This window comes from Sus scrofa, chromosome 8 (genome assembly GCF_054392235.1).
Source record: "Sus scrofa isolate SSC_HxYL_T2T_F1_AM1 chromosome 8, Sscrofa_HxYL_maternal_Yorkshire_Landrace_v2.0, whole genome shotgun sequence".
Classification (NCBI taxonomy): Eukaryota; Metazoa; Chordata; class Mammalia; order Artiodactyla; family Suidae; genus Sus; species Sus scrofa.
Genome location: NC_139390.1, coordinates 88,868,139 through 88,889,730, shown reverse-complemented (window position 1 = coordinate 88,889,730; position 21,592 = coordinate 88,868,139). Strand labels below are relative to the sequence as shown.

Genomic DNA, 21,592 nt, shown 5'->3' with positions numbered 1-21,592 from the left:
TCTGATTTTACCCCTAGCCTGGGAACTTCCATATGCCACGTGTGCGGTCCTAAAAAAAACGATGCTGGGGAAAAAACAAAATGTTGCGAAATATGGAAAATTGCTTGGTGGGTTAGTGAAAGGCACTTCTAAACTGTTGAAGGGGTTCTGGGCACAACCACATTTTGGTAAACTTCTTGGCTTATGAACAGATTCATGGTGCCTACCCCGTTTGTCTGATTGGGCCCCTTTAGATCCGTGCCCCTTAGAGAAGCTTGCAGCTGCTCTACAGATGAACCATATCCTTAAAATAATTCATTGCCCCCTACCCACCACATCAGTCATAATGACTCCATGAAGGCTCTTCAGCAAAGTGAAAGAGGCTATGAATAAAAAAAATTTTTTTGAATAATTGAAACAATTGGTACAGAATGTCGTACAATTTAGTGTCTTTTGTGAAGAAGGTTTTTAGGGACAGGGCTTTATACCCTACTACGTTGTAGGGCTTTTTTCTTTTTTGCAGCTAATTATTTTATTTAAATGATACTTAAATTTTTAAATTTACATTATATAACATATTGCAAGAACTACGAATACAGCCCTTTTCAATAAATCGGTAATTAGTTGGTCTTTACCCAAAGTGAGCCCTTACAGAAGCACTTTAAGGATATCTCTCTTTTCTACCAAGTCATTCTGTGTCGTCTTTATCAAAGGTTCATTTCTTTTGCATTTAGTTGAGTCTTATAAGAGGACAAGCTCATTTTTGTCTTAGAAATAAAAAATGTATTTTAGATGGTGTAAAACTTAAGCAGGGTTAGAGATCTGCCTTTGTTTATGGAATTACAAATTTAGAATAGAATTAAAGTATGTAAGTTTTAAGCTGATAAGGATATGTGTGTTGTGAAAAAAGGAACCAATCTTGGCATAAAGTTTTCTTCTTTTTTCTCTCCCTTTAACAGAATACTGAAAATTCATGCAAAGTTCCAAAGCAAGTTCCCATAGCAACACTTAAATAATGTCTGTACACCGTTTCCAGTCACAACTAGTTTGCAACGCACTTTATGCCTTTATAATACGAGTTAGTTTAGTGATTTTAATTTTTTGTGTCGATTAACGTCGTTATGGAAACAATCTCTTGCTAATAAAGACTTCGTCTTTACACATTTAATCAAAACCCAAAAGTGGATTTAAAGATTCGAGACTGCTTGTTTTATTTATTTATTTGCATTTAATGATTTAAATTCGGGACATTTCTGAGTATATAGCGTCATTACTTCAGCAGTGAATTCCAGTTTCCTATCATTTCAAGATATTTCTTAACATTTCTGCCTAAAAGAAATCCTGGCTAAAAGATCACTTCCAGTATTGCTTTTTTCTTTGTTAGAGGCGGGGAGGAGACGGTGTTGGTGTCTGCTTTCCGTTACAAGAGAGCAGCAGCGCTTTCCGCTTTGACTCCAAAGCGCCAACTTCGCCTTCGAGCCAACCAGGACTCTGGGGTCTGCGCGCTCAGCCGAGGTGCGGCCTTTTCGGTCCTCGCGGGCTGCCGTAGTCATGAGGAGCAATGATTGGCTGAGGCAGAAAAGTGCCGCCCCTGGGCGATTTCAGTTGCGGTTTTGCCGGGTTGGTTGGCGGAGGCCGGGCTTGTGGGGTCCCCGGAGTTGGGGTTCTGTTCCCGGCCGCGAGGTGAGCCACTCGGACTCGTGGGCCGTCCGAGGCCCCAGTGTTCCTTCGCTGGCAGAATTCGGGAGCGGCAGCCCGGGACCTGGCCGGCAGCCCCTGGAGGTGCGGGAGCGAGCGCGGACTCCGGAGCCTGCGGGTGGCGGGTCCCCGCGAGGTGCCGCGCTCGTGCTTGGTCCTTGGCGCGTGCGGTGGCCCGGAGAACTGGGATCCCCGGCGCCGGGATTCCTGAGCCAGGCCCCGAAAGCCCTTCCCCGAGGGCTGCCTAGACCACGCGGGGAGGAACGGCATCGACCAGGCCCCACCGAGCTGGCTTCCGAGACTGCTCCCAGTGGGCGAAGCTCCGCAGGGAACCCCATTAGGTCGGGGATTCGGCGGGAAAGCGGACCCCGAGCCCAGGGCCAGACTTCTCCCAGAATTGCCTGGCCTCTGCTACAACGGGGTGGCTACGTTTAACCCTCAGCCATCAAGAGCTGGAATAGCCACTTAGCGAGTTGTCTGGTTGCGAATGCCTGCAGTTGGCTGGTGTTAAGTATAGTCACCACGGCTTTGTGTGTAGGGGTGCGCGCGCGCGCGTTCACAGCAAGTATTTTTGTTTGTGTCTAGAAATAGGATGATGCAGGTAATCTTGAGAGTGTGACCTCCCCCCACCCCTTATTAATACAGGATTAATAGAAAAATTGGAAATACAGAAGAGTTTAGTATTACACGGTATCCTTCCACTTACAGTCTGTATTATACTTGTGTGTGCTAGTTTCTACTTGAGCTGAGGCTGTACTTATTTTATCACTTAAAAATGTATTTAGTTTTCCACTTTCGTTTAAAAGTGGTAACCTAAATATCACTCCTAATTTTGTATCTTTTTTTTTGATTGGTCCTATAAATTATTTAACCATTTCCTGGCTGGAGCATTTAGGGTGTTTGTGAATCTTTGCTTCGTTTTAGTATTCCAGATAATACTTTGATAAACCTTTAAAAAAAAAAACTATTTCAGATGATTAACTTGAACTAATTTGAGACGTGAAATTAACAGAATAGATGCTGTGATCTTGTAGGGTCTTTTAAGGGCTTCATACCCGTTGGCAAGTTGTTTTCCAAAAAAGTTTTAGTAATTTAGTTCTTTCATGTATGACTGCCTTTTTCACCAAAAGTAATTCATTTCTAATATTTCAACCGCCAAGGTTGAGCCTCTTTGGACTTTTTTTTTTTTTAATGGTGGTGTGTGGCAATTCCCCTTGCTTGAATTTTGTGCAGGATTCTTCAAAGGATTATGTCTGTGTGTGTGTGTGTGTGTGTGTGTGTGTGTGTATTGGTGGAGTTACTGCATAGGCTGACTGAATATTGGAACAGGATGATCACTTAGGTGATCACCTGGCATAACTCCCTTATTTTGCAGATGAGGAACCTGAGTCCTGCAGGGGTGAGATGATGAGTAATCCAAGGCACACAGCTAATTAAGTAGCAGAACTGGGATTAGAACTCAGGTTTCCTGCCTCCCAAGTGAGTAATCTTTATGCTGCAGCAGGTGGTCTCTCACTAAACTGTGGCGTACTCAGTATTAGAATTTTAAAAATGTTGACAGCATTTGGATTATTCTACTGTTTTAATTATTTTTTATTGAAGTGTAGTTTATTTACAGTATTGCATCAGTTTCAGGTTACAGCACAGTGATTTGATTATATGTATATGTATATATTTTTGTACACACATACATATTTTTTCATATTCTACTGTTCTAGAATTGTTCCAAGTAGCAGAGATTATGATCATCTGAGGGAGCTGTAGCCCTGAAAAATGGGAAGGCGACTGTTTTCCTGACCAGGACTGGAAATTCTTTATTCAGAATGGCAGTGGCAGTCCCTTCAAGGGAATTTTTTTTTTTTTTTTTTTGATGGTTGTTTTCAGATTCTTTATGTGTTGGAATAAAATAATACATTATAATTTATACTCTATCATCTGGTTAGAATTTAGCTGTTGGTTCTCACTTGTTAACCCTTGAAGGGTTTTTAAAACTCCTGTGGCTTTAAGATCAGAGAACAATCGTGTTTTGATTTAGGGCTTATAGCAGGGTTTCTCAGCCTTTATGCTGACTTTTGGGGGCAGATAATCCCTTGTTGCAGAGGCATCGTCCTGTGCTTTGTAGGACATTGAGCAGCATCCTTGGCCTCTACGTCCTAGGTACCAGTGGTACCACCCTCCTCAGTCAGGAGAACCCATAGTGTAACCAGATATTTCCAAATGTCCCTGAGGTGGGGTTTAAAATCACTCCTGGAGGAGAACCATTTGCAAATGGGGATTGTTTGGGGAACTTTATAGAATGTCAGTAACAGTGCCCGTTACTTAGAGAGTCTGAGTAGGAGTAGGCTTCAGGAGTCTTCATTTTCATAGGTATCTGTGTTGATTCAGATGTAGCTGGCTTTTGGACAACCCAGAAGCATTTCTGTTTTCTCCATCTTTTATTTGGTGGTCAGCAATAAAGATATCCCTGTGTCGTAGCTGTTTACACACATGGCTGATGCTGTACAATAGTTGTCACTGCACCATAGTTGGGAGAGGAGAGCTTTTCCTTGGCACTGCCCTTAAGCACTGCTTCCATAAGCCTGGGCAGTGTGCTTTGGTGCCAGGGACACCAAGTGAATAACACGTCCCCAAGAAGCTTAGAACCCACTGTAGGAGACTCATCAGCAAAAAAGGGAAACTACAGGACAGCCTGCCAAGGACCCAAACTGCAAGTGAGAGGGGTGCTCTGGGTGCACAGAGAACCAAGTCAAAATTTTCTCTTGAGAGAGGGGAGGAGGGGTTGGTCTGGAGCCGTCAGAAGAGGGCTCAGTGTCCACTGTCTCAGAAAGGATATGTGTAGATGGCTGTTTGTCTTGGTGTCTGACGCCCTCTCCGGCACTGGAGATGAGTTAGTCTACAGCTGCGTTTACTCAGCTTGTAGTGTTATGCTTCATTGCTTATTTTTTATTTTTCAATTTTTTTTTTACCCTAAACTATAAATACTTTTAAGAGTAAGTGAAAGCTTATGGTAAACATTTGCCAAGAAAGAAGGATTTGCACGTCTTCTGCTCAGTGACACGACTCAGTCACATTGAATAGGCTTCTTTCTGTTCTTATTCCTTATAAATCTTCACAGGCTAATTTGCAATACTTTATCACTTTGGGCATTTTCTCCAGTTAGGTCTCTCACTGTCTCTATGACCATCCCCCAGGTTTAACAAGAGAATCTTGATGTATTCAAAAGGGCAGCTGTACCCTTTGAAAGGGCCTGAGCTTTGGGGTCAAGCCTTAGTTCTGCCCACCTCCTCATGGGGTTACTGTGTGAACTGCTCAGGCTTCTAACATTGCCTGGCACATAGTTGGATGATAAACTTTGATTTTCTGCCCCCCCTCTTTTAAAACCCTCTGCAGATGTCATCATACCAGACCCCTTAGTAGCTTCTGCCAGAAAATATAGTGCTTTTGACTTAATAGCCATTTATGAAAATAGGTCATTTAAGAGAAGCCTGAAAAAAAGAAAGAAAGAAACCTTAAAAAAAAAAAAAAAAAAAAAAAAAAGCCTGAGTAGGAGTCAGGGAAAGGAGGGAAGGCATAGAGGGTGATTTTGGCTTTAGTGTTTTTTGTTTTTTTTTCTTTTTGCCATTTCTTGAGCTGCTCCAGTGGCATATGGAGGTTCCCAGGCTAGGAGTCGAATTGGAGCTGTAGCCACCAGCCTATGCCAGAGCCAGAGCAACGCGGGATCCGAGCCGCGTCTGCAACCTACACCACAGCTCACGGCAACGCCGGATCGTTAACCCACTGAGCAAGGGCAGGGATCGAACCCGCAACCTCATGGTTCCTAGTCGGATTCGTTAACCACTGCGCCACGACAGGAACTCCTGGCTTTAGTTTTGAAGGGAAGTTTTATCAAGGTGACCCTGAAGAAATGAATTCTTTTTCTTCTTATATGTCTATGGTTCAAGAGGCTTTTTTCCTTCCTTTAGAAACAGAACTGTTCCTTCTGCCTTATCCAATTTAAAAGATGAAAACTTAAAATTACATGAGCCAAGTCATGGGAAAAATTGTGGTGTCAAGACCAATTTAGCCGTACAAAATGGATTTATGGGCAAGTCATTAAGTAACAGAGAGTACCACGGAAACCTAATGAAGACAAATGTAAAAGATATGCTCTCCTAAAGTGATGGATAAAATGTGTTTGAAGCAACCATCCTCTTTCCAAATAACTTTAAAAAAATTTTTTTCAAGAGATTTAGCACAGTGTCAATATTCTAGAGAGTAAATGAGAAGCTTGGTAGTAGTCTCTCCTTTCATGTGGCTTCCAGTCTCTTGAGAGAGAAAAAACTACAAAACAGTAAAAAGTAGGAGTTCCCTTTGTGGTTCAGCAGGTGAAGAACCTGACTAGTATCCATGAGGATGTGGGTTCAATCACTGGCCTCGCTCAGTGGGTTAAGGATCCGGCATTGCCCTGAGCTGTGGTGTAGGTTGCGGACGCGGCTCAGGTGCTGCGTTGCTGTGGTTGTGGGCCGGCAGCTGCAGCCAATTCAACCCCTAACCTGGGAACTTTCATATGCCTCAGATGCAGCTGTAAAGAGATCAAAAAAAAAAAAAAAAAAAACCCGAAAAAAACCCACAGTAAAGCATATAAAAGTAGTAAATAAATAGTGCCAAATCACCAAATGAGAAACTGTGATTCCCAAACTAGGTGAGCTGGCCCGTCTCCAGTCTACTGTCTAAGGTGCAAGTCTGCTTAAAGAAGACTCATGCAGGTGTCTGCTTAAAACCTTCCCATGGTCCTCACCACTGACAGAAGGATTTCGCTCGCTTGCCAGTTCATTAGAATGTTTTAGGCTTTTGCAAACAAGGTCCTGACCCAGAACAGGTGATGCAGATGATTCACATTTGAGAAACGACCCATGCTCTCTTCTGACTTCCCATCCTCTCCGTGATTGTGGCCCTACCCGCTTCTGTGGCTGCGTCATGTCCTCCTTGCCATTGTAGCATTTCCTCCTCAAATCCAAACACACTTGTCACCATCACCGTGTCTTTGCTAAGATTTCTCCCTTTTAGGCAGTGGACCACCTTCCTTCACATTCAGCTGAAATCTTTCTTTGATCTGCCAGGCCTGGGCTAAGTGAATCTCCTCTATGCTGTTCTCTGCCTAATTCTACCCAAACACATACAGCTTTTAAAAACTCTTCCATTTGCTTGTTCATGCCCCCTTTGGAGTGTAAACTCTGAGGGCCCAAGGCATGTCCTATTGCTGTCTGACAGGTTGGTGCTTCAAGAAAATCTGAAGTGTGGAATGCCTTCAGAAAGAGATTGTTGTTAATTAGAGTAAAGATGAGGCTTAATGGCAGAGTGTGGTTTTTAATGAGCTTAGAAGAATATATGCTTTTTTAAAAGGTGAGAAAAGACAGTATTAATAACATTTTTAAGTAATACCATCAGTTAAGCAACTAACAGTCTAGGTTTGTATTTTATCTGTCACTAACTTTTAACTTTGGACAAGGTAGGTCATAATAGATTTTCACATCACAATGCATCTTAGTGGTTCTTTAGCACAAAATAAACAGCTAGTTGCCTCTCAGTTTTGTGCATGCAGATGCTGGCTTGATCGGACATAGCATCTGGTGGGAAATGAACCAAAGATCCCCAGGTTGAGTTTCTATGGGACCTTCAGTGTTATCTTCCTAGACCCGTTCAACCAGAAAATAGCACGTGTTCAAGGCAGAAATAAGGCATATTGTAGATGAATGGGAAGATTTATTTCTCCTTTCCAAATTCATCAAAGGCTTTGAATCTGCTACAGTGTTTACTTTATAATTTTTTTCCTTGGGCTCAAAGCAGCATAAATAACCTTGTTTTGTGATCTGAGTCATGAATCGTGATTGTCTGAACAGTAGTTGTAATTTCACTTATCTGTTCAATCTCTGGAGCTAAAAATAAATAAACTGGCAATTCAGTAGAAAAGTTAAAAATTTCTGAGCAAAACAGTTGATCACATTAGAAAAATCCTTCAAGCCTTGGGGAGATGGACTGGAGGGAGAAGGACTGAATAACAACCCCAAATCCAGGACTAGTTTTTGAAATTTGTCTTTTATTTAACTTGGAATGTTGATTTTTCTTGGTTAGAGAAAATTATTTGACTTAAATCATGATCATTTTTGTTTACTCAAAACCAGAATTTTAAATAACAGTTTAAATAAGAGTGTAGATTCTTCAAGATTCCAGGTTCTTTAAGGCCAGAGCCTGGGTACAGTATTTTTTGAATTTCCTTGCAGCATGTGTATACACATAATTGTTAAACAAATGAAAAGCCAATAATGTAGCATTCTAGCTTATCTAAATTGCTGAGCCTACAGGGATTCAGGTTGAGAAAATCTCCAGTGATCTTAAACCTGAATTTAGATTATTGAGTGGATGGGCTTTAAGTGAAATAAACAGTGCCATTTAGGAAAGAATGTTTAATGAAAATTTCCATTGAAAATACACACAAAAAAGATTTGAGTTCTTGAGGGGAGTCCTTCAGGTATCATATCCATGCTAATTTTTAAGTGTCAATGCTGTATGGCTACTAAATAAAAGTGATGCTGAATTTGACTGAAACAGAAAAATTAATTTCCAAGGTTTTTGCTCAAGTAACTGCTATTTTATTTTCTTACCCAAGTATTTTGAGAGAGAGAGCTTATAAAACAAGATGAGTTTTGAAAGGAGTGATGGGCAGCTATGTAGGTCTGTGATTGGTTTGGCTGTGTCCAGCCCTTTCCCAATTTCAGATTCCTATTATTCTTGATTTTTTAAGCTTCTTTGTCATAGAGAGTGTACATCTGCCATAATTATAATAGGCTAAGTCAAAATCTTGGGCTACATTAGCAGTTTTCAGGAAGGTTCATAAAGATGTGATTAAGACCTGGGCTGGCCAGGCACTTACTGGCTTGTGACATTGAGCCGGATGGTTAGCCCTTCCTGTGTCTATTCATCTGTAAAATGAGGTTAAAACAATACCTACCTCAGCGAGCTCTAAGTGGATTAATACATGTAAAGTGCTTACATAAGTGCCAGCCTGTAGTACACTCAAATATTAGCTCTCAATTATGATTATAATTCTTTCCAGAGGTACTATTTTGGCATCAGTTGTTGTAAATATTATATAAACGTTATATAAACAGTAGGTAACTTTAAAATATGATTGATTTGAACATTAATGTTGATTCTGTCACATTTAGGGAATTAGGAAATAATGTATCTGTGTATCTTAATTTTCATCAGCAAAATGGGGCTATTAAGACCTTCTTCCCAGGGTTCTTGTAAAGCTTACATCTGAGTGTTTCTCAGGATCTCAGCAGAGCGCTCAACATAAAATAAATATTCCCTAAGCGGAGGGGGTGGTCTTGGGGTAATGGGTATATTGACTTGGGCGGGGACAGTGGTGACAGGTGCTTCAGAACAGGGGCTCTGGAGACATGGGGCTCTTCTGTGACGAGGCCGTGTCAGGGGGTTCTTGTGTGACTGAACTAGGGGGCGCATGTAAAGGGCTTAGCTGAGTGTCCAGTTCCTGGTAAGTACTGGAATCATGTTAGCTGTCGCGTGTTGTAGGTGTGTGGTCGAAGGATGCTGACTCCACGTGATTCCCCATAAATGTGTTAAGAGCTTCCAGGCTTTTTCGTTGAATAATTAACTTTTCATCTTTACCTTTGTTGCTTTCCTTTTCAGATTTCTGACCAGGATTGTTAAAATGAGTCTGCGGAAGCAAACACCCAGTGACTTCCTAAAGCAAATCATTGGACGACCAGTAGTGGTAAAATTAAATTCTGGAGTGGATTATCGAGGTATTATTTCTATGCTTCATCCTTAGAACTGCTGTTCACTAAAGAAGTAAAGGTGACTTAAATGATTTTATTAACCTCAGTACCCAGTAGACCAAAAAAGCATTGGTTGTCAATAATTTTTATGCCCAGTTCTTCTTCTACCTCTGAGGTAGTTCTTTTTTTTTTTTTTTCTTTTTGCCATTTCTTGAGCTGCTCCCGTGGCATATGGAGGTTCCCAGGCTAGGGGTCGAATCGGAGCTGTAGCCACCAGCCTACGCCAGAGCCACAGCAGCACGGGATCCGAACCGAGTCTGTGACCTACACCACAGCTCATGGCAACGCTGGATCCTTAACCCACTGAGCGAGGCCAGGGATCGAACCCGCAACCTCATGGTTCCTAGTCAGATTCATTCACCACTGTGCCACGACGGGAACTCCCTGAGGTAGTTCATTTTATTTTATTTATCTGTTTTTATGGCTGCACCTGCTTCATATGGAAGTTCCCAGGCCAGGGATTGAATCTGAGCTGCAGCTGCAACTTACGCAACAGCTGTGGCAACGCTGGATGCTTTAATCCGCTGCTTGGGGCTGGGGATCGAACCCCCTCCTCTACCCACTCCTCTGCAGCAACTTGAGCCACTGCAGTTGGATTCTTAACCCACTGTACCACAGTGGGAACTCTGAGGTCGTTCATTTTAGAGAGCTTTGACAGCAGAGCTTGAGTGCCTGACTTGTGCTGTGATTTGGGGCTCCTGACTCCTGCCTCTGCTTTGAAATTGTGTGTCCGAGTTCCTGGTGGTAGCCAGGCTTAAATAACTGGTACAGAAGAACACATTGGCCCCACAGCACTTGTTTTCGAGGAAGTGGTCAGGACTGGCAAGCAACTATTTGGACAGTGTCAATTTACTGCATGAACTTCCTGCTTGTATAATGTGTGGGGTATCCAAAAACACCTTTCTGTTCTTGAGAATCAAATGAACTTTTTAAGGGGCTGCGACACTACCGAAATTAACTGTGTGGAAGGAATGGTATCAAACTCCATTTTTTTAAGTAACCTTATTCCTAATCTTCCAAAATTAAGATAGTTAAATTTCTGAGAATGTTTCACAGGTATAGGTAACTAATTCGTTAGTAAGTTTTAAAGCCTTTTCTTGGTCTCTTTTCTGATTAATTCTTGGTCTCTTTCCTAAATAATGAGCGTAATCTCTTGAGATTTTTCCACTTTCCATGCATGCGGACTTAGCTTTATTGAGAGCTCGCTATGGGTCCAGTGTGTGTGAATCGCTTTAATTTTCATTTCTCTTCACATAAATCTTTTGAGATCTCTGCTGATTATCCCTACCTAGTGAGGAAGGAGCTAGGATTCAGACTCAGGCTTGACTCCAAAACTTGTTAAGAAATACTCTGCAGTTTATGTACTGCTTTAGTTTCTTGACATTAATAACATATCTCCAGTTTAGTTTGATTTTTTTAGTGGATTTATGCTGAATACTGAGATGTTATAATGTCTTCATGTGCTCCTTCCACCCTTGAACTCCTCTGGGCCCAAAGGAGGGATCAGACTTCTAGAGAATATTCAGCAGCTGATTACGGGGACATGAGCGCAGTATCTTCTGCACCCACCTTATTGAGGAGATCAGTCAGCCTGACCTTTTTTCTCTCTATTCTTTAGTGAAAATTTTTCTATTTATGAAGGTAAAAATATGTTTTTCTTTTTCCAAGAAATTTCAAAGCAAATAATGGAGAAAAATATATGGAAAAAAGCTAAATGATTCTACTATCCAGAGATAATCAGCCTTAGCAGTTTGGATCTGTCTCCAGATAAGCAAAGTGTACATAAGTGGGATCAGTTATACATCCATTCTGATTAATTTTAACTTTAAAAAAAGTGTTCAGGAGTTCCCGTCGTGGCGCAGTGGTTAACGAATCCGACTAGGAACCATGAGGTTGCGGGTTCGGTCCCTGCCCTTGCTCAGTGGGTTAACAATCCGGCGTTGCCGTGAGCTGTGGTGTAGGTTGCAGACGCGGCTCGGATCCCGCGTTGCTGTGGCTCTGGCGTAGGCCTGTGGCTACAGCTCCGATTCAACCCCTAGCCTGGGAACCTTCATATGCCGCGGGAGCGGCCCAAGAAATAGCAGCAACAACAACAACAACAACAAAAAGACAAAAAGACAAAAGACAAAAAAAAAAAAAAAAAAAAGTGTTCAGTTCTCTGACAATATAGAGTGGTTAATGACTGCATAGGAATACCACGAGTGGATGGACCACAGTTTTGTTTTTGTTTTTTTTAACCAGTGTCTTATTAATGGACATTTAGGTGTTTACCAAGTTTTTCCTATTGTAAATGACCCTGCTCCTTTAACATGTACCTTGAGCACTTGTCCCAGTACCTCTTTATAATAAATTCCCTGGGCTAGGGTTTCAGAGTCAAAGACGGTGCCAAATGGCTCTCCATCAGGGCAATAACCATAATTTTTCTCCTTTTATGGGTGTCTGTTCATGGTTTCTATACTGTTAAAGCAAAATGTTGTACACTATTGAGAGCATACTGTAGAGAATATGAATGTGATTAAGGAGTTTCCATCATGGTGCAGCGAAACAAATCCGACTAGGAACCATGAGGTTGTGGGTTTGATCCCTGGCCTCGCCCTGTGGGTTAAGATCTGGCGTTGCCATGAGCTGTGGTGTAGGTCGCAGACGTGGCTCAGATCCTGCATTGCTGTGGCTCTGGTGTAGGCCAGCAGCTGTAGCTCCAATTTGACCCCTAGCCTGGGAACTTCCATATGCCCCAGGTGTGCCCCCCCCAAAAAAACAAAAAAAGAATGTGATTTAATAACTTTTTTAAAAAAGGAAAAAACCCAGCTTTCTGTAGCAATTTCCCTTTAAGTTTGAAGAAGCTACTCATTGTAGCTTAGTCCCTTTGAGAAGGGCTTCCAACCTCCTGGAACCTTTTTCTTAAAAAAAACAAAAAAAACAAAAAAAAAAAAACTTTGTCCTTAAAAAAACCTTTGCTATGAGAATATTTTTATTAGAGGTGAACATTTTATTTTAAGTGCTTTTAATTAATTTTGAAACATTTGCATGTCATATCTCAAGTTTCTTGCTCATTTATGATTGTGGTTTAGATATAAAGTAATACAGCAGGAAATAATCTGTAAAGTTGTTATCTTTAGCTTTTTTTGATAGGGAATAATTGATATTAATTGTTCACAGTCCATCCTGATGCTTCGAAAGTTTGCAGCTTCTAGCAGAATTATGTGAGATTACTGTCTTACACTGTCACTACACACACAATTGTGAAAGGAACTTTTTTGTTTGGAGGATAATAGGGGCAGAGGCAGGAAGTGAGGAGCATGTTAACGAAGTTGAGACTAAGCTAAGCTATCAACTTGGTTAATTGAATCAAATTTATAGTATTTGTTTTTACTTAAGTTGTTTTCCTAGAAAACACCACTTGAATTAGTGGCTTATATATCTTCGTCTTTTTTAAAAAAGCTCATCAGGTCAAATTTTGCAAAATTGGTACCATCTTAACACAATTAAAAAGATCTCGCTTGAACAGTTTCCTTGAAAGCTCCCTAGAATGTTCTTGGCTGCGTCTCTCTGTTAGTCTGGGTTTGCAGATGTTCTAACGGGGACCACACAGAGAGCTGTGACATGTCATCCCGCGTTCTCAAGCTGCTCTTCCTCGAGTCACAGCTTTAGGATGTTCTATCAGGGGCACCTGCTGTCTGCTCTGCTTCTTTATTTTAGCACATTCTGGAGACTTCCTCTTAACCTTGGGGTACGTTCGTCTGCTGCGGGAGATGTACACAGAACAAGATCAACCTGCCAGACCCGAGTTCACTTAGTGATTGAAGTCAGAAGTACCATTGGATGTGCGGGGTCTTGGCTAGTGGTCATTTGTTCCTGCATAATTGCCCAGTCCTGTTTTTAGCTTTCAGAGCCTGGGATTTTGTTTGCAGTAGTCGTACCATGTTACTTTTTGTGACGGCTTTAAAAGTCGCTGTTGTTGGTATACGTCCTGTCATGTTTCCCCGCCAGCAGTGGGTGTGAGAGGCCTTCACGTTGCACGCATCTCAGCCTCCATTCAGGCCAGTGGAGAGGAGAGCAGAGACTGTTTTTGTGCTTCAGTCCATTGATTCCTTTACAGTATGAATTTTTATATTAACCATGTAAGAGCTAATGCGTAAAGAGATTGTCAGCTCCCAGTAGACCCTATAATTTTCAACTGTGCTCTGTACGTCTTCTCGGACTGACTCCATCTCCAGGGGTCCTGGCGTGCCTGGACGGCTACATGAACATAGCCTTGGAACAGACGGAGGAGTATGTAAACGGACAGCTGAAGAACAAGTACGGGGACGCATTTATCCGAGGAAACAATGGTAATACGCCTGCACTCTACAGTTACGCAATGTCCGGAGTGTGCCTTTCTGTTCGTAATCAGATTGCCAGCAGGTTTTCTAGGTAACTTAAAAGTTCAGTTTTAGTTTTGCTTTCTTTTTAAATTCTTACATCTCAGATCTTTAGTGACCAGTTCTTTTATTTATTGATTTATTTATTTTTGCTTTTTAGAGCCACAAAGTTCCCAAGCTGGGGGTTGAGTTAGAACTGCAGTCTAACTGCAGCCTATGCCACAGCCACAGCAACATGGGATCTGAGCTGTGTCTTCAACCTACATCACAACTCATGGCAACACCAGATTCCTAATCCACTGAGCGAGGCCGAAGATCAAACTTGAATCTTCATGGATGCTAGTCGGATTTTTTTTCCTCCAAGCCATGATGGGAACTCCCTGATTGATGACATTTTGGAACTAGAGAGTTCCTTCTCCCGTCCCTTTACTGATGAGGGGCTCAGGGGCCCTTGGTACACTGACCTCAGTTCTCTCTCTCGCTCTTTTTTTTTTTTTTTTTTTTTTTTTGGTCTTTTTACCATTTCTAGGGCTGCTCCCGTGGCATATGGAGGTTCCCAGGCTAAGGATCTAATTGGAGCTATAGCCACTGGCCTACTCCAGAACCACAGCAACGCAGGATCTGAGCCGCATCTTCGACCTACACCACAGCTCACAGCAATGCTGGATCCTTAACCCACTGAGCGAGGCCAGGGATCGAACCCTCAACCTCAGTGTTTCTGGTCGGATTCATTAACCACTGAGCCATGACAGGAATTCCTGAACGCGGTTCTCTTGAAGACAGTGTGTTATATTCCCCCCACACCGCCTCTCCCACAGCAGCCGGAGCTATGAGCGTGGCCAGTTTCTCTGCTATCTTTGGTTTGCATCATTTGGCAGTTAACTTGTGCTGTTTTACTGTTGAGCATTCAAATGCTTTTTTGTGGGAGGTTTGTTTCCTTTACTTTGGCAAAAGTGACAGCAGAAATATGGATCTGAAGTTACTCAGCTTTTTATCAACTTACAGATTACTATGATTACTTTTAAGTCCTTTGTTTAAAAACTCATTATCAGTAGAGTCATATTCGTATGAACTGACTTTTGAGGGAGAGGGGGGAGACATCAAAACTGGGAATTATCCCTTGGCCTGTCCCCACTTTTTGGTCCCATTCCCCCAAATGGAGCTCTGGCCTTGATTTCGGGTTTTTTATTAATGTGCATTCTTTAGTTCTAGATAACTTCTTCAGCCCCCTTAACAATTGGATCTCTTTGCTATGAACTAAATATCCTGGCTTTTATTTTAGGTATTCTGTCTCCTGTCCTTATAGTACTATATTGCTTCACTTCATATCTTTATTTTATTTTTACTTTTTATTGAAGTTTAGTTGATTTACAGTGTTGCTAGTTTCAGGTATACAGCAAAGTGGTTCATATGTATAATGAACTACTGTGCTATACAGTAGGGCTTTGTTGGCTATTTATTTTATATATAGTGTATGTTAATCCTAAACTCCTAATTTATCCCCGCTTTCCACTTTTGTAACCATAAGATTGTTTTCTATGACCATGAGTCTCTTCCTATTTTATAAGTTCATTCATATCATTTTTTTAGATTCCACATAGAAGCAATATCATATGGTATTTGTCTCTGTTTGACTTACTTCCCTTAGTATAATACTCTCTAGGGCCATCCATGTTGCTGCAAATAGCATTATTTTATTCTTTTCTCTGGCTGAGTCATTGTATCCACGTACCACATCTTCTTTACCCATTGCTCTGTTGATGGACACTTAGGTTGCTTCCATGTCTTGGCTATTGTGAACAGTACTCTATAAACATTGGGGTCACGTGATCTTATATAGACCTTTTTAGTCCTTCCTATGTGTAGAATTTCTCCTCTGATTTTTAATATTGTTCTTATTTGACTTTTTCCATTTACTAAGAAATGTTAACGCTCTTTTCCCATCACAAGGCAGCTGATAGTGGTCAGCTGCTGGTTTTGTGAGAGGTGATAGGGTGGATCCTGTCACATGCACACTGCAGCCCAAACTTGTTATTTCGGTGATTCCCTCCATAGAACTTTTTCCACAGGGTAATCAGTGGCTGTTATCTTTAGGCTCCATAATTCTCATCCCCCCCCCCCTTTTTTTTTTTCTTTTTAGGCCCACATCTGCGGCATATGGAAATTCCCAGGCTAGGGGTCAAAATGGGAGCTACGGCTGCTGGCCTATACCACAGCCACAGCTCATGGCAACGCCGGATCCTTAACCCACTGAGTGAGGCCAGGGCTCGAATGCATGTCAGATTCGTTACCACTGAGCAACAGCAGGAACTCCCGTCATCCTTACCTCTTAAAGAGGATCCTGGCTTACTTGATCAGCCTGTGCTATGCTTTGATCAAGATATCTCCTAATGTTCACTCTGAACAAACCTGTCAGAATCTGAGTGAGGGGAGGGGGTAGCGGTAGGTACCCCTCTGTTGGAAGGGTCTCTGGAGCAACCCAGTCATCAGATATGGTCTGGTTCATATGTACCACGTATCCTCAGACTTCAGTTTGGGTGGTCACAAGAAGACTAAGCAAAACTTTGGCTAACACCAAAGGTTGATTCTTTACAGGGAACTCAGAATTAGGACTTGAATATCTTTAACGAAAATAACAAACTCCTCAGCTCTTGTTTATCCTGATGCAATTTAAAAAAATAAACAGGAAGTTTAGTGATTATATTGAGGAGATGAACGAATATAGGTTCTTTATACTTAATCTGAAGTCAGATATATGGCTAAAATCAGAACACAGTCCTACCAAAAGTCAAACTCAGGTCCAGAGTCATAAAAATTATTCTAATGGTAGTTGTAGAATGTATTGTGTGATATGAAAATTCCTTTGACATCTGCAGAGCTGCCAGACTAACATCTGTTTGCTTTTAAAACTTGCTGTTATGATACAGTTTTTTTCAATGTGTTCATTTTTTCTTTTCAGTGTTGTACATAAGTACCCAGAAGAGGAGGATGTAAAGTCACCAAGAGTACAATACTTTTCGTACTGGGATATATTTTTTTATTAAGTTTTTTGATTCTTTTGTCATGTAATTTGTCCTATTTTGTAACAGTTGTGATTTTTCACTGACATGTGAATAAGATAAATATATACAATTGTGGATTTAACTGTAAAGTGTTCTTTCATATTCAAGTTGCAGTCGTTTTCTTTTATCTTATGCCAGTGTACAGGAGACACAGTTTAAAAGAAAGAAAAGAGAATCAGTTTCTCCCTGTATGATTTGTAATTGAAGTTGCAAGCAATGCCGTTTGATTTGACTGCTTTACTGGTTGAACTGACTGAGGATAATTAAAATATCATAGAGCGGGCCTTTTTTATCACATCCTCTTCCATGTGCTGTACAAAACACTTGATTGAAAGGAAATGTTCCACAAGGTGTGCAGTTTTGGTCTGAGACGGCAAAGGGTCCCTGCGACCAGATATTCAGCCTCTGGTTCCATCCCTTCCACAGGAAATAGATTTGGGCTCCAAGAGCGACAGCTGCACAGAAAGAGCAGGACTCTGAACCGAGCTGGGGGAGATTCTCAAGGCTTCAGATGCGAGGGAGGTGAAGACCTTCCATTTAAATGCACAGTCATCTTGCATCTCCCCCTTCGCCATGCACTTGGTGGGTTTTCCGATCCCCTTTCTGGCCGCCGTTCCCTTATTCTGTGAACATGGGGCGGGTGGTGGCGGAGGGGGCGGGGGCATTCCCATGCAGTCTGGCAGGTGTTTAGGTTAAAGCGAGGCCTGGAGTTTGTAAACTCATTCAGCTTCCAGTTGCTCAGCTATGACGGGAAGGATTTGTCCTCCCTCTCGCTAGGGAGGGGCTGCTAGGAAGCCCTTCTGTCCAGTGACACTGTCCAGGGCCAGAGCACAAGCATCACATTGCTTGGCACAGGGCGGCCCCTCTGCTTCATGCGGCTCCTGCTGAGAGGTTGAGCTTTATTCTCGAGGTTTGCCCAGCCCTGCTGTGTTCCCTGCACAGTTTACACTGTCTCTAGGAACAACAGATATAACTGGGCACTGCGGTTGAGTGAACACCAGACAATTGTGGGACCGCCATGTTGGCCGCCATCCTCCGTCCCTCCCATTCTAAGCAGCGTTCCTGTTCCAGGAGCCACCATGCGAGTGTCCACAATCTCCTGGTTGAAGGCTGTGGGGTCAGGACGGGAGAGGAGGGAAGGGTGGGGCGGTACTGGGTCTGGAGAAGCATGTGTGATATTTTGTCTGGTTTTGGTTTAAAGATCACAGAGTAATTGGAAACAATTATTTCTTAATTAATAACTTGGGAAAGTGAACAGAAACATTTCACAAGATTTTACTGTGTGCACACCAAAAGTAAAACTATGCTTCAATAATTTAACACTTCCTGACAGGGGCTTGAAAAGGGTCCAGTCTGTAAGTATACATCGCCAATTTGCTCTTTTATAAATGACATCTTTTAAGGAGAAAATGGATGTCCCTCCAAGTGGCTCATACCTGTTCTCATTTGCTTTGTAGAATATGAGGCTGCCAGGTTACTGTGTCCCTTCACTTACCCACATCAGCTGCTTCCACTGTTATCTCTCACCAATCTGTTGCATCCTATTTTTGCTCACTTCTTCCCCCAACTCCCTTTCTGCACATGCCTTTATTTTCCCCTTGCCATCTCTTTACACTGATAGCGCTGTGGCGGGGTGGTGTTTTCAACCACGGAACTACTTTTAATCAAGGTCGACTTTGGGAAATGCTGCCATTTTTATGGTAATAAAGGCCTGTATTATTCACTTGTACCGATGCAAATCGTCCCCTGTGTATACCTTCACGTAGCAGAACCTTGAAACAAAGTGTAAATGCTGAAATTACTTTTTTCTTCTTCACTGTAGTCTCATAGAGGTCAGTGAATGATTTCTAGTTGCCTTGTAGCAAAGGCTTTTGTTCTGGGTAGGAGAGTTTTTCACTTGAGTAAATATATTTTTCCCTATCTCGTTGCCCCAAACCCTGGCTACCATGCTCTTTCTCTTGAGCTGTGACAAAGAGTGTTTAGCAAGAAACAAAATTGTGCTTAATTCTTTCTTTTTTTTAGACTCTCTGACTTCATGTTCTGTTTTGGTCTTCTGAGCTATTCCTTGGCTAATCTTCCCACAAGTCGAATTGATTCTTATTTCAAAACTGTTTATCCCAAAACAGAGCTGTTGACAAGTACAAATACAGATGGCAGACATGTGCTGTGATCCCATGTTCTCATCTCAGCGTTCAGTGAGGGAGTGCTCTTGAGAGATGGTTTACAGCTTCAGCTTTTTTACTCAGGGCGCTGTGGTGTGTGGGCTGGGGGTGCCTCATTATGTGACAGATCGTAAATGTTTGGGGGATTTCCTTAAGGTCTGAGAACCAAAACGGTGACTTGCTGTGTTTGCTTTGTCACCCGGGAGGCGAAAATAATCTATAAGAATAGAAACAACCTCTGGGGGAGACATTGTCTTTGGTAATGACACTGACTCATGAGTGACCTCAGTGCAGCATTCCAGGCCAGAGGGCCAGTGTGTTCTCTTACTGTGGACTGGCACTGACCTTTGTCCTCACAGCAAATGATCCTCCACGTATAGGCTAGCTATCCTACTCAGAGGCAAATCTCGGCCCATTCTGTGGCCAGGACTATTCTTTACAGCCAGACTACATTAACCGTCTTTTTTTTCCACCACAAAAAGAAATGATAGGTGAAAGGAAGATAAACTACAGTTTTTGTCCCTCGTGACCTTCTTGTGTCCCACAAGGTTCTGCACGCAGCAGCATGGCTCTGACGACTGTGTTTCCTAAGCTTTCCCCTGATGCTTGTTGAGCTGGACTCTACCTAAGAGTCTTGACTGTTGCGGTGTGAATATACAGCAGCTGCTTTGATTCCACTTTGTACCCTTACATGGCAGTGCGCCCATGCACCCAGTCCATTGTTGACTGACCAGATTTGACTCACCAGTTGCAGGCCAGTTAGCCGGGGTGGGAGTGGGACCACAGAAGTTGGTGGGCAGGAGGAGTGCCTGCCAAGTGGTGGGGTGGTTGATGTGACCCTCACTGATGCTTGCTCTGCGCCTCCCTTAGCTGCTGCCTTCATTAGGAGACCGGGAGCCACCAGGCAGTGCGACCCGAGGAAGTGGGAACACAAGTCAGTTCCCCATTTCCTGACTGATAACTGGAGGTTGGCGCCGTGCTAGGCCCTGTGGGGAGTAGAAAAGTCACTGTGCCCTCCATAATTTCTTTCATACTCTCTATACTAAGTTTGTAGGTTTCGGTATTTACGGGAGAAAGTGGTGCTATCATATATATTTTTTTAATTGGGTCAAATCTTTGAGAATGCTTTTAAAAATCTGAACACTTTAGATGGATTTGATCATCTTAACTGTACGTTCATGTCTTGAAATTTCAGATAACCTTAGGACTAGGCAATGTTGAAATCTGATGATCTCCATCTGTTCATTCCATTTCCTCACAGGCCCATGTGGTTCAAACTCCCATCTTTATTTTTTTTCCATCTAGGAAAAGCCAGATTTTCTGTTTTGATTCAGTCGCCTTATTGAAAGATTATCTGTTCTTAGTAGTAATTTGGGAATTATAACAAATAGAAGGTGGACATATGTATTCTAGGCTCTTCATAAAATCATGAAACACCGGAACAGCTGGGATAGACTAGTTTTTGAGGTCTTGTTTTCAAAATGTGCAAATCTATATGGATGCCACTTATTCCAAGTTTTATAATGGAATGGATGCAGGTGGGTTTGGCATAATATTCTACCAATAATTTGGGTTAAAGGAGATGCCAGTTTGTGAAAAGTTGACATGTAGTTTGAGAGAAACTGTTTCATTAACCATCATGTGTATACAGCATCCCAGATCACTCACTGTTCAGAGATGATGTCAAATAGAAGTCCTACTGAACTTGTTAATAATGAAAAAATAAAAAATTTGTAATCAGCATGTTGAGTGAATTTTGAATGAATCTTGCTAGGATACGGGACAACTTTTTTTCTTCCAGATGGTTTATCAATCTTAACCCACACACCTCTGGTTTGAAACAAATGATTTCTACTCATGCAATACATCCACAGGGACCAGTAGCTGGGACTCTGCTCCTGTCACCTGGGGGCCCAGACAAAGGGAGGCAGCCTCTTAGGTTTCTACGACCTTAGAGTGACTCAAGGCTTGGTGCCCTGGGGGAAGAATGTAAAGACTCATGTCTGGACTCGCCAAGCTTTCTGCTCAGAACTGTCAACAGGAGTTCCCGTCATGGCTCAGTGGAAACAAATCTGACTAGCATCAGTGAGGATGCAGGTTCCATCCCTGGCCTCGCTCAGTGGGTTGAAGATCCGGCGTTACCTTGAGCTGTGGTGTAGGTCATAGAAATGGCTTGGATCTGCATAGCTGTGGCTGTGGTGTAGGGCCATGGCTACAACTCTGATTCCACCCCTAGCCTGGGAACCTCCATATGCCGCAAGTACAGCCCTAAAAATACAAAAAAAAAAAAAAAAAGGGCAAAAAAAGGAATAGAAGTGACACCAGACACCTCCCCTCCCTTCTTGTTAGCCAAAGCAAGTTACATGGCCATAGTTTACCTTAAGTTTTCAGTTAAGTATAATCTCATCATGCACCTAGAAGGAAAAAAGTCCAGAAGTATTGGTGAACAATGGTAGTATTCATCACAGCATGTGTAGTAGGAGAAACAG

General features: G+C 42.2%; 1 protein-coding gene across 12 annotated transcripts; it reads left to right on the top strand.

Annotated features, from left to right (window-relative positions):
• Positions 1 to 1,515: 1,515 nt before the first annotated feature.
• On the top strand, positions 1,516 to 20,846 carry LSM6 (LSM6 homolog, U6 small nuclear RNA and mRNA degradation associated). Of its 12 annotated transcripts, none has more exons than XR_014812850.1 (5): positions 1,516 to 2,018; positions 3,053 to 3,156; positions 9,370 to 9,485; positions 13,736 to 13,931; positions 16,839 to 20,846. XR_014812850.1 is itself a non-coding variant. In XM_005666843.4 (5 exons), exons 3-5 carry the CDS (start codon positions 9,392 to 9,394, stop codon positions 16,871 to 16,873), a joined length of 243 nt encoding a protein of 80 aa, XP_005666900.1. In that variant the 5' UTR covers positions 1,583 to 1,662; positions 3,053 to 3,156; positions 9,370 to 9,391; the 3' UTR covers positions 16,874 to 20,846. The 12 variants fall into 12 exon arrangements, 10 of the variants coding, with proteins under 10 accessions (XP_005666900.1, XP_084828874.1, XP_005666901.1 ...); XM_005666843.4 differs by having other exon boundaries at positions 1,583 to 1,662; positions 13,736 to 13,849; XM_084972748.1 differs by having other exon boundaries at positions 1,583 to 1,662.
• The last annotated feature ends 746 nt before the right edge of the window (positions 20,847 to 21,592 follow it).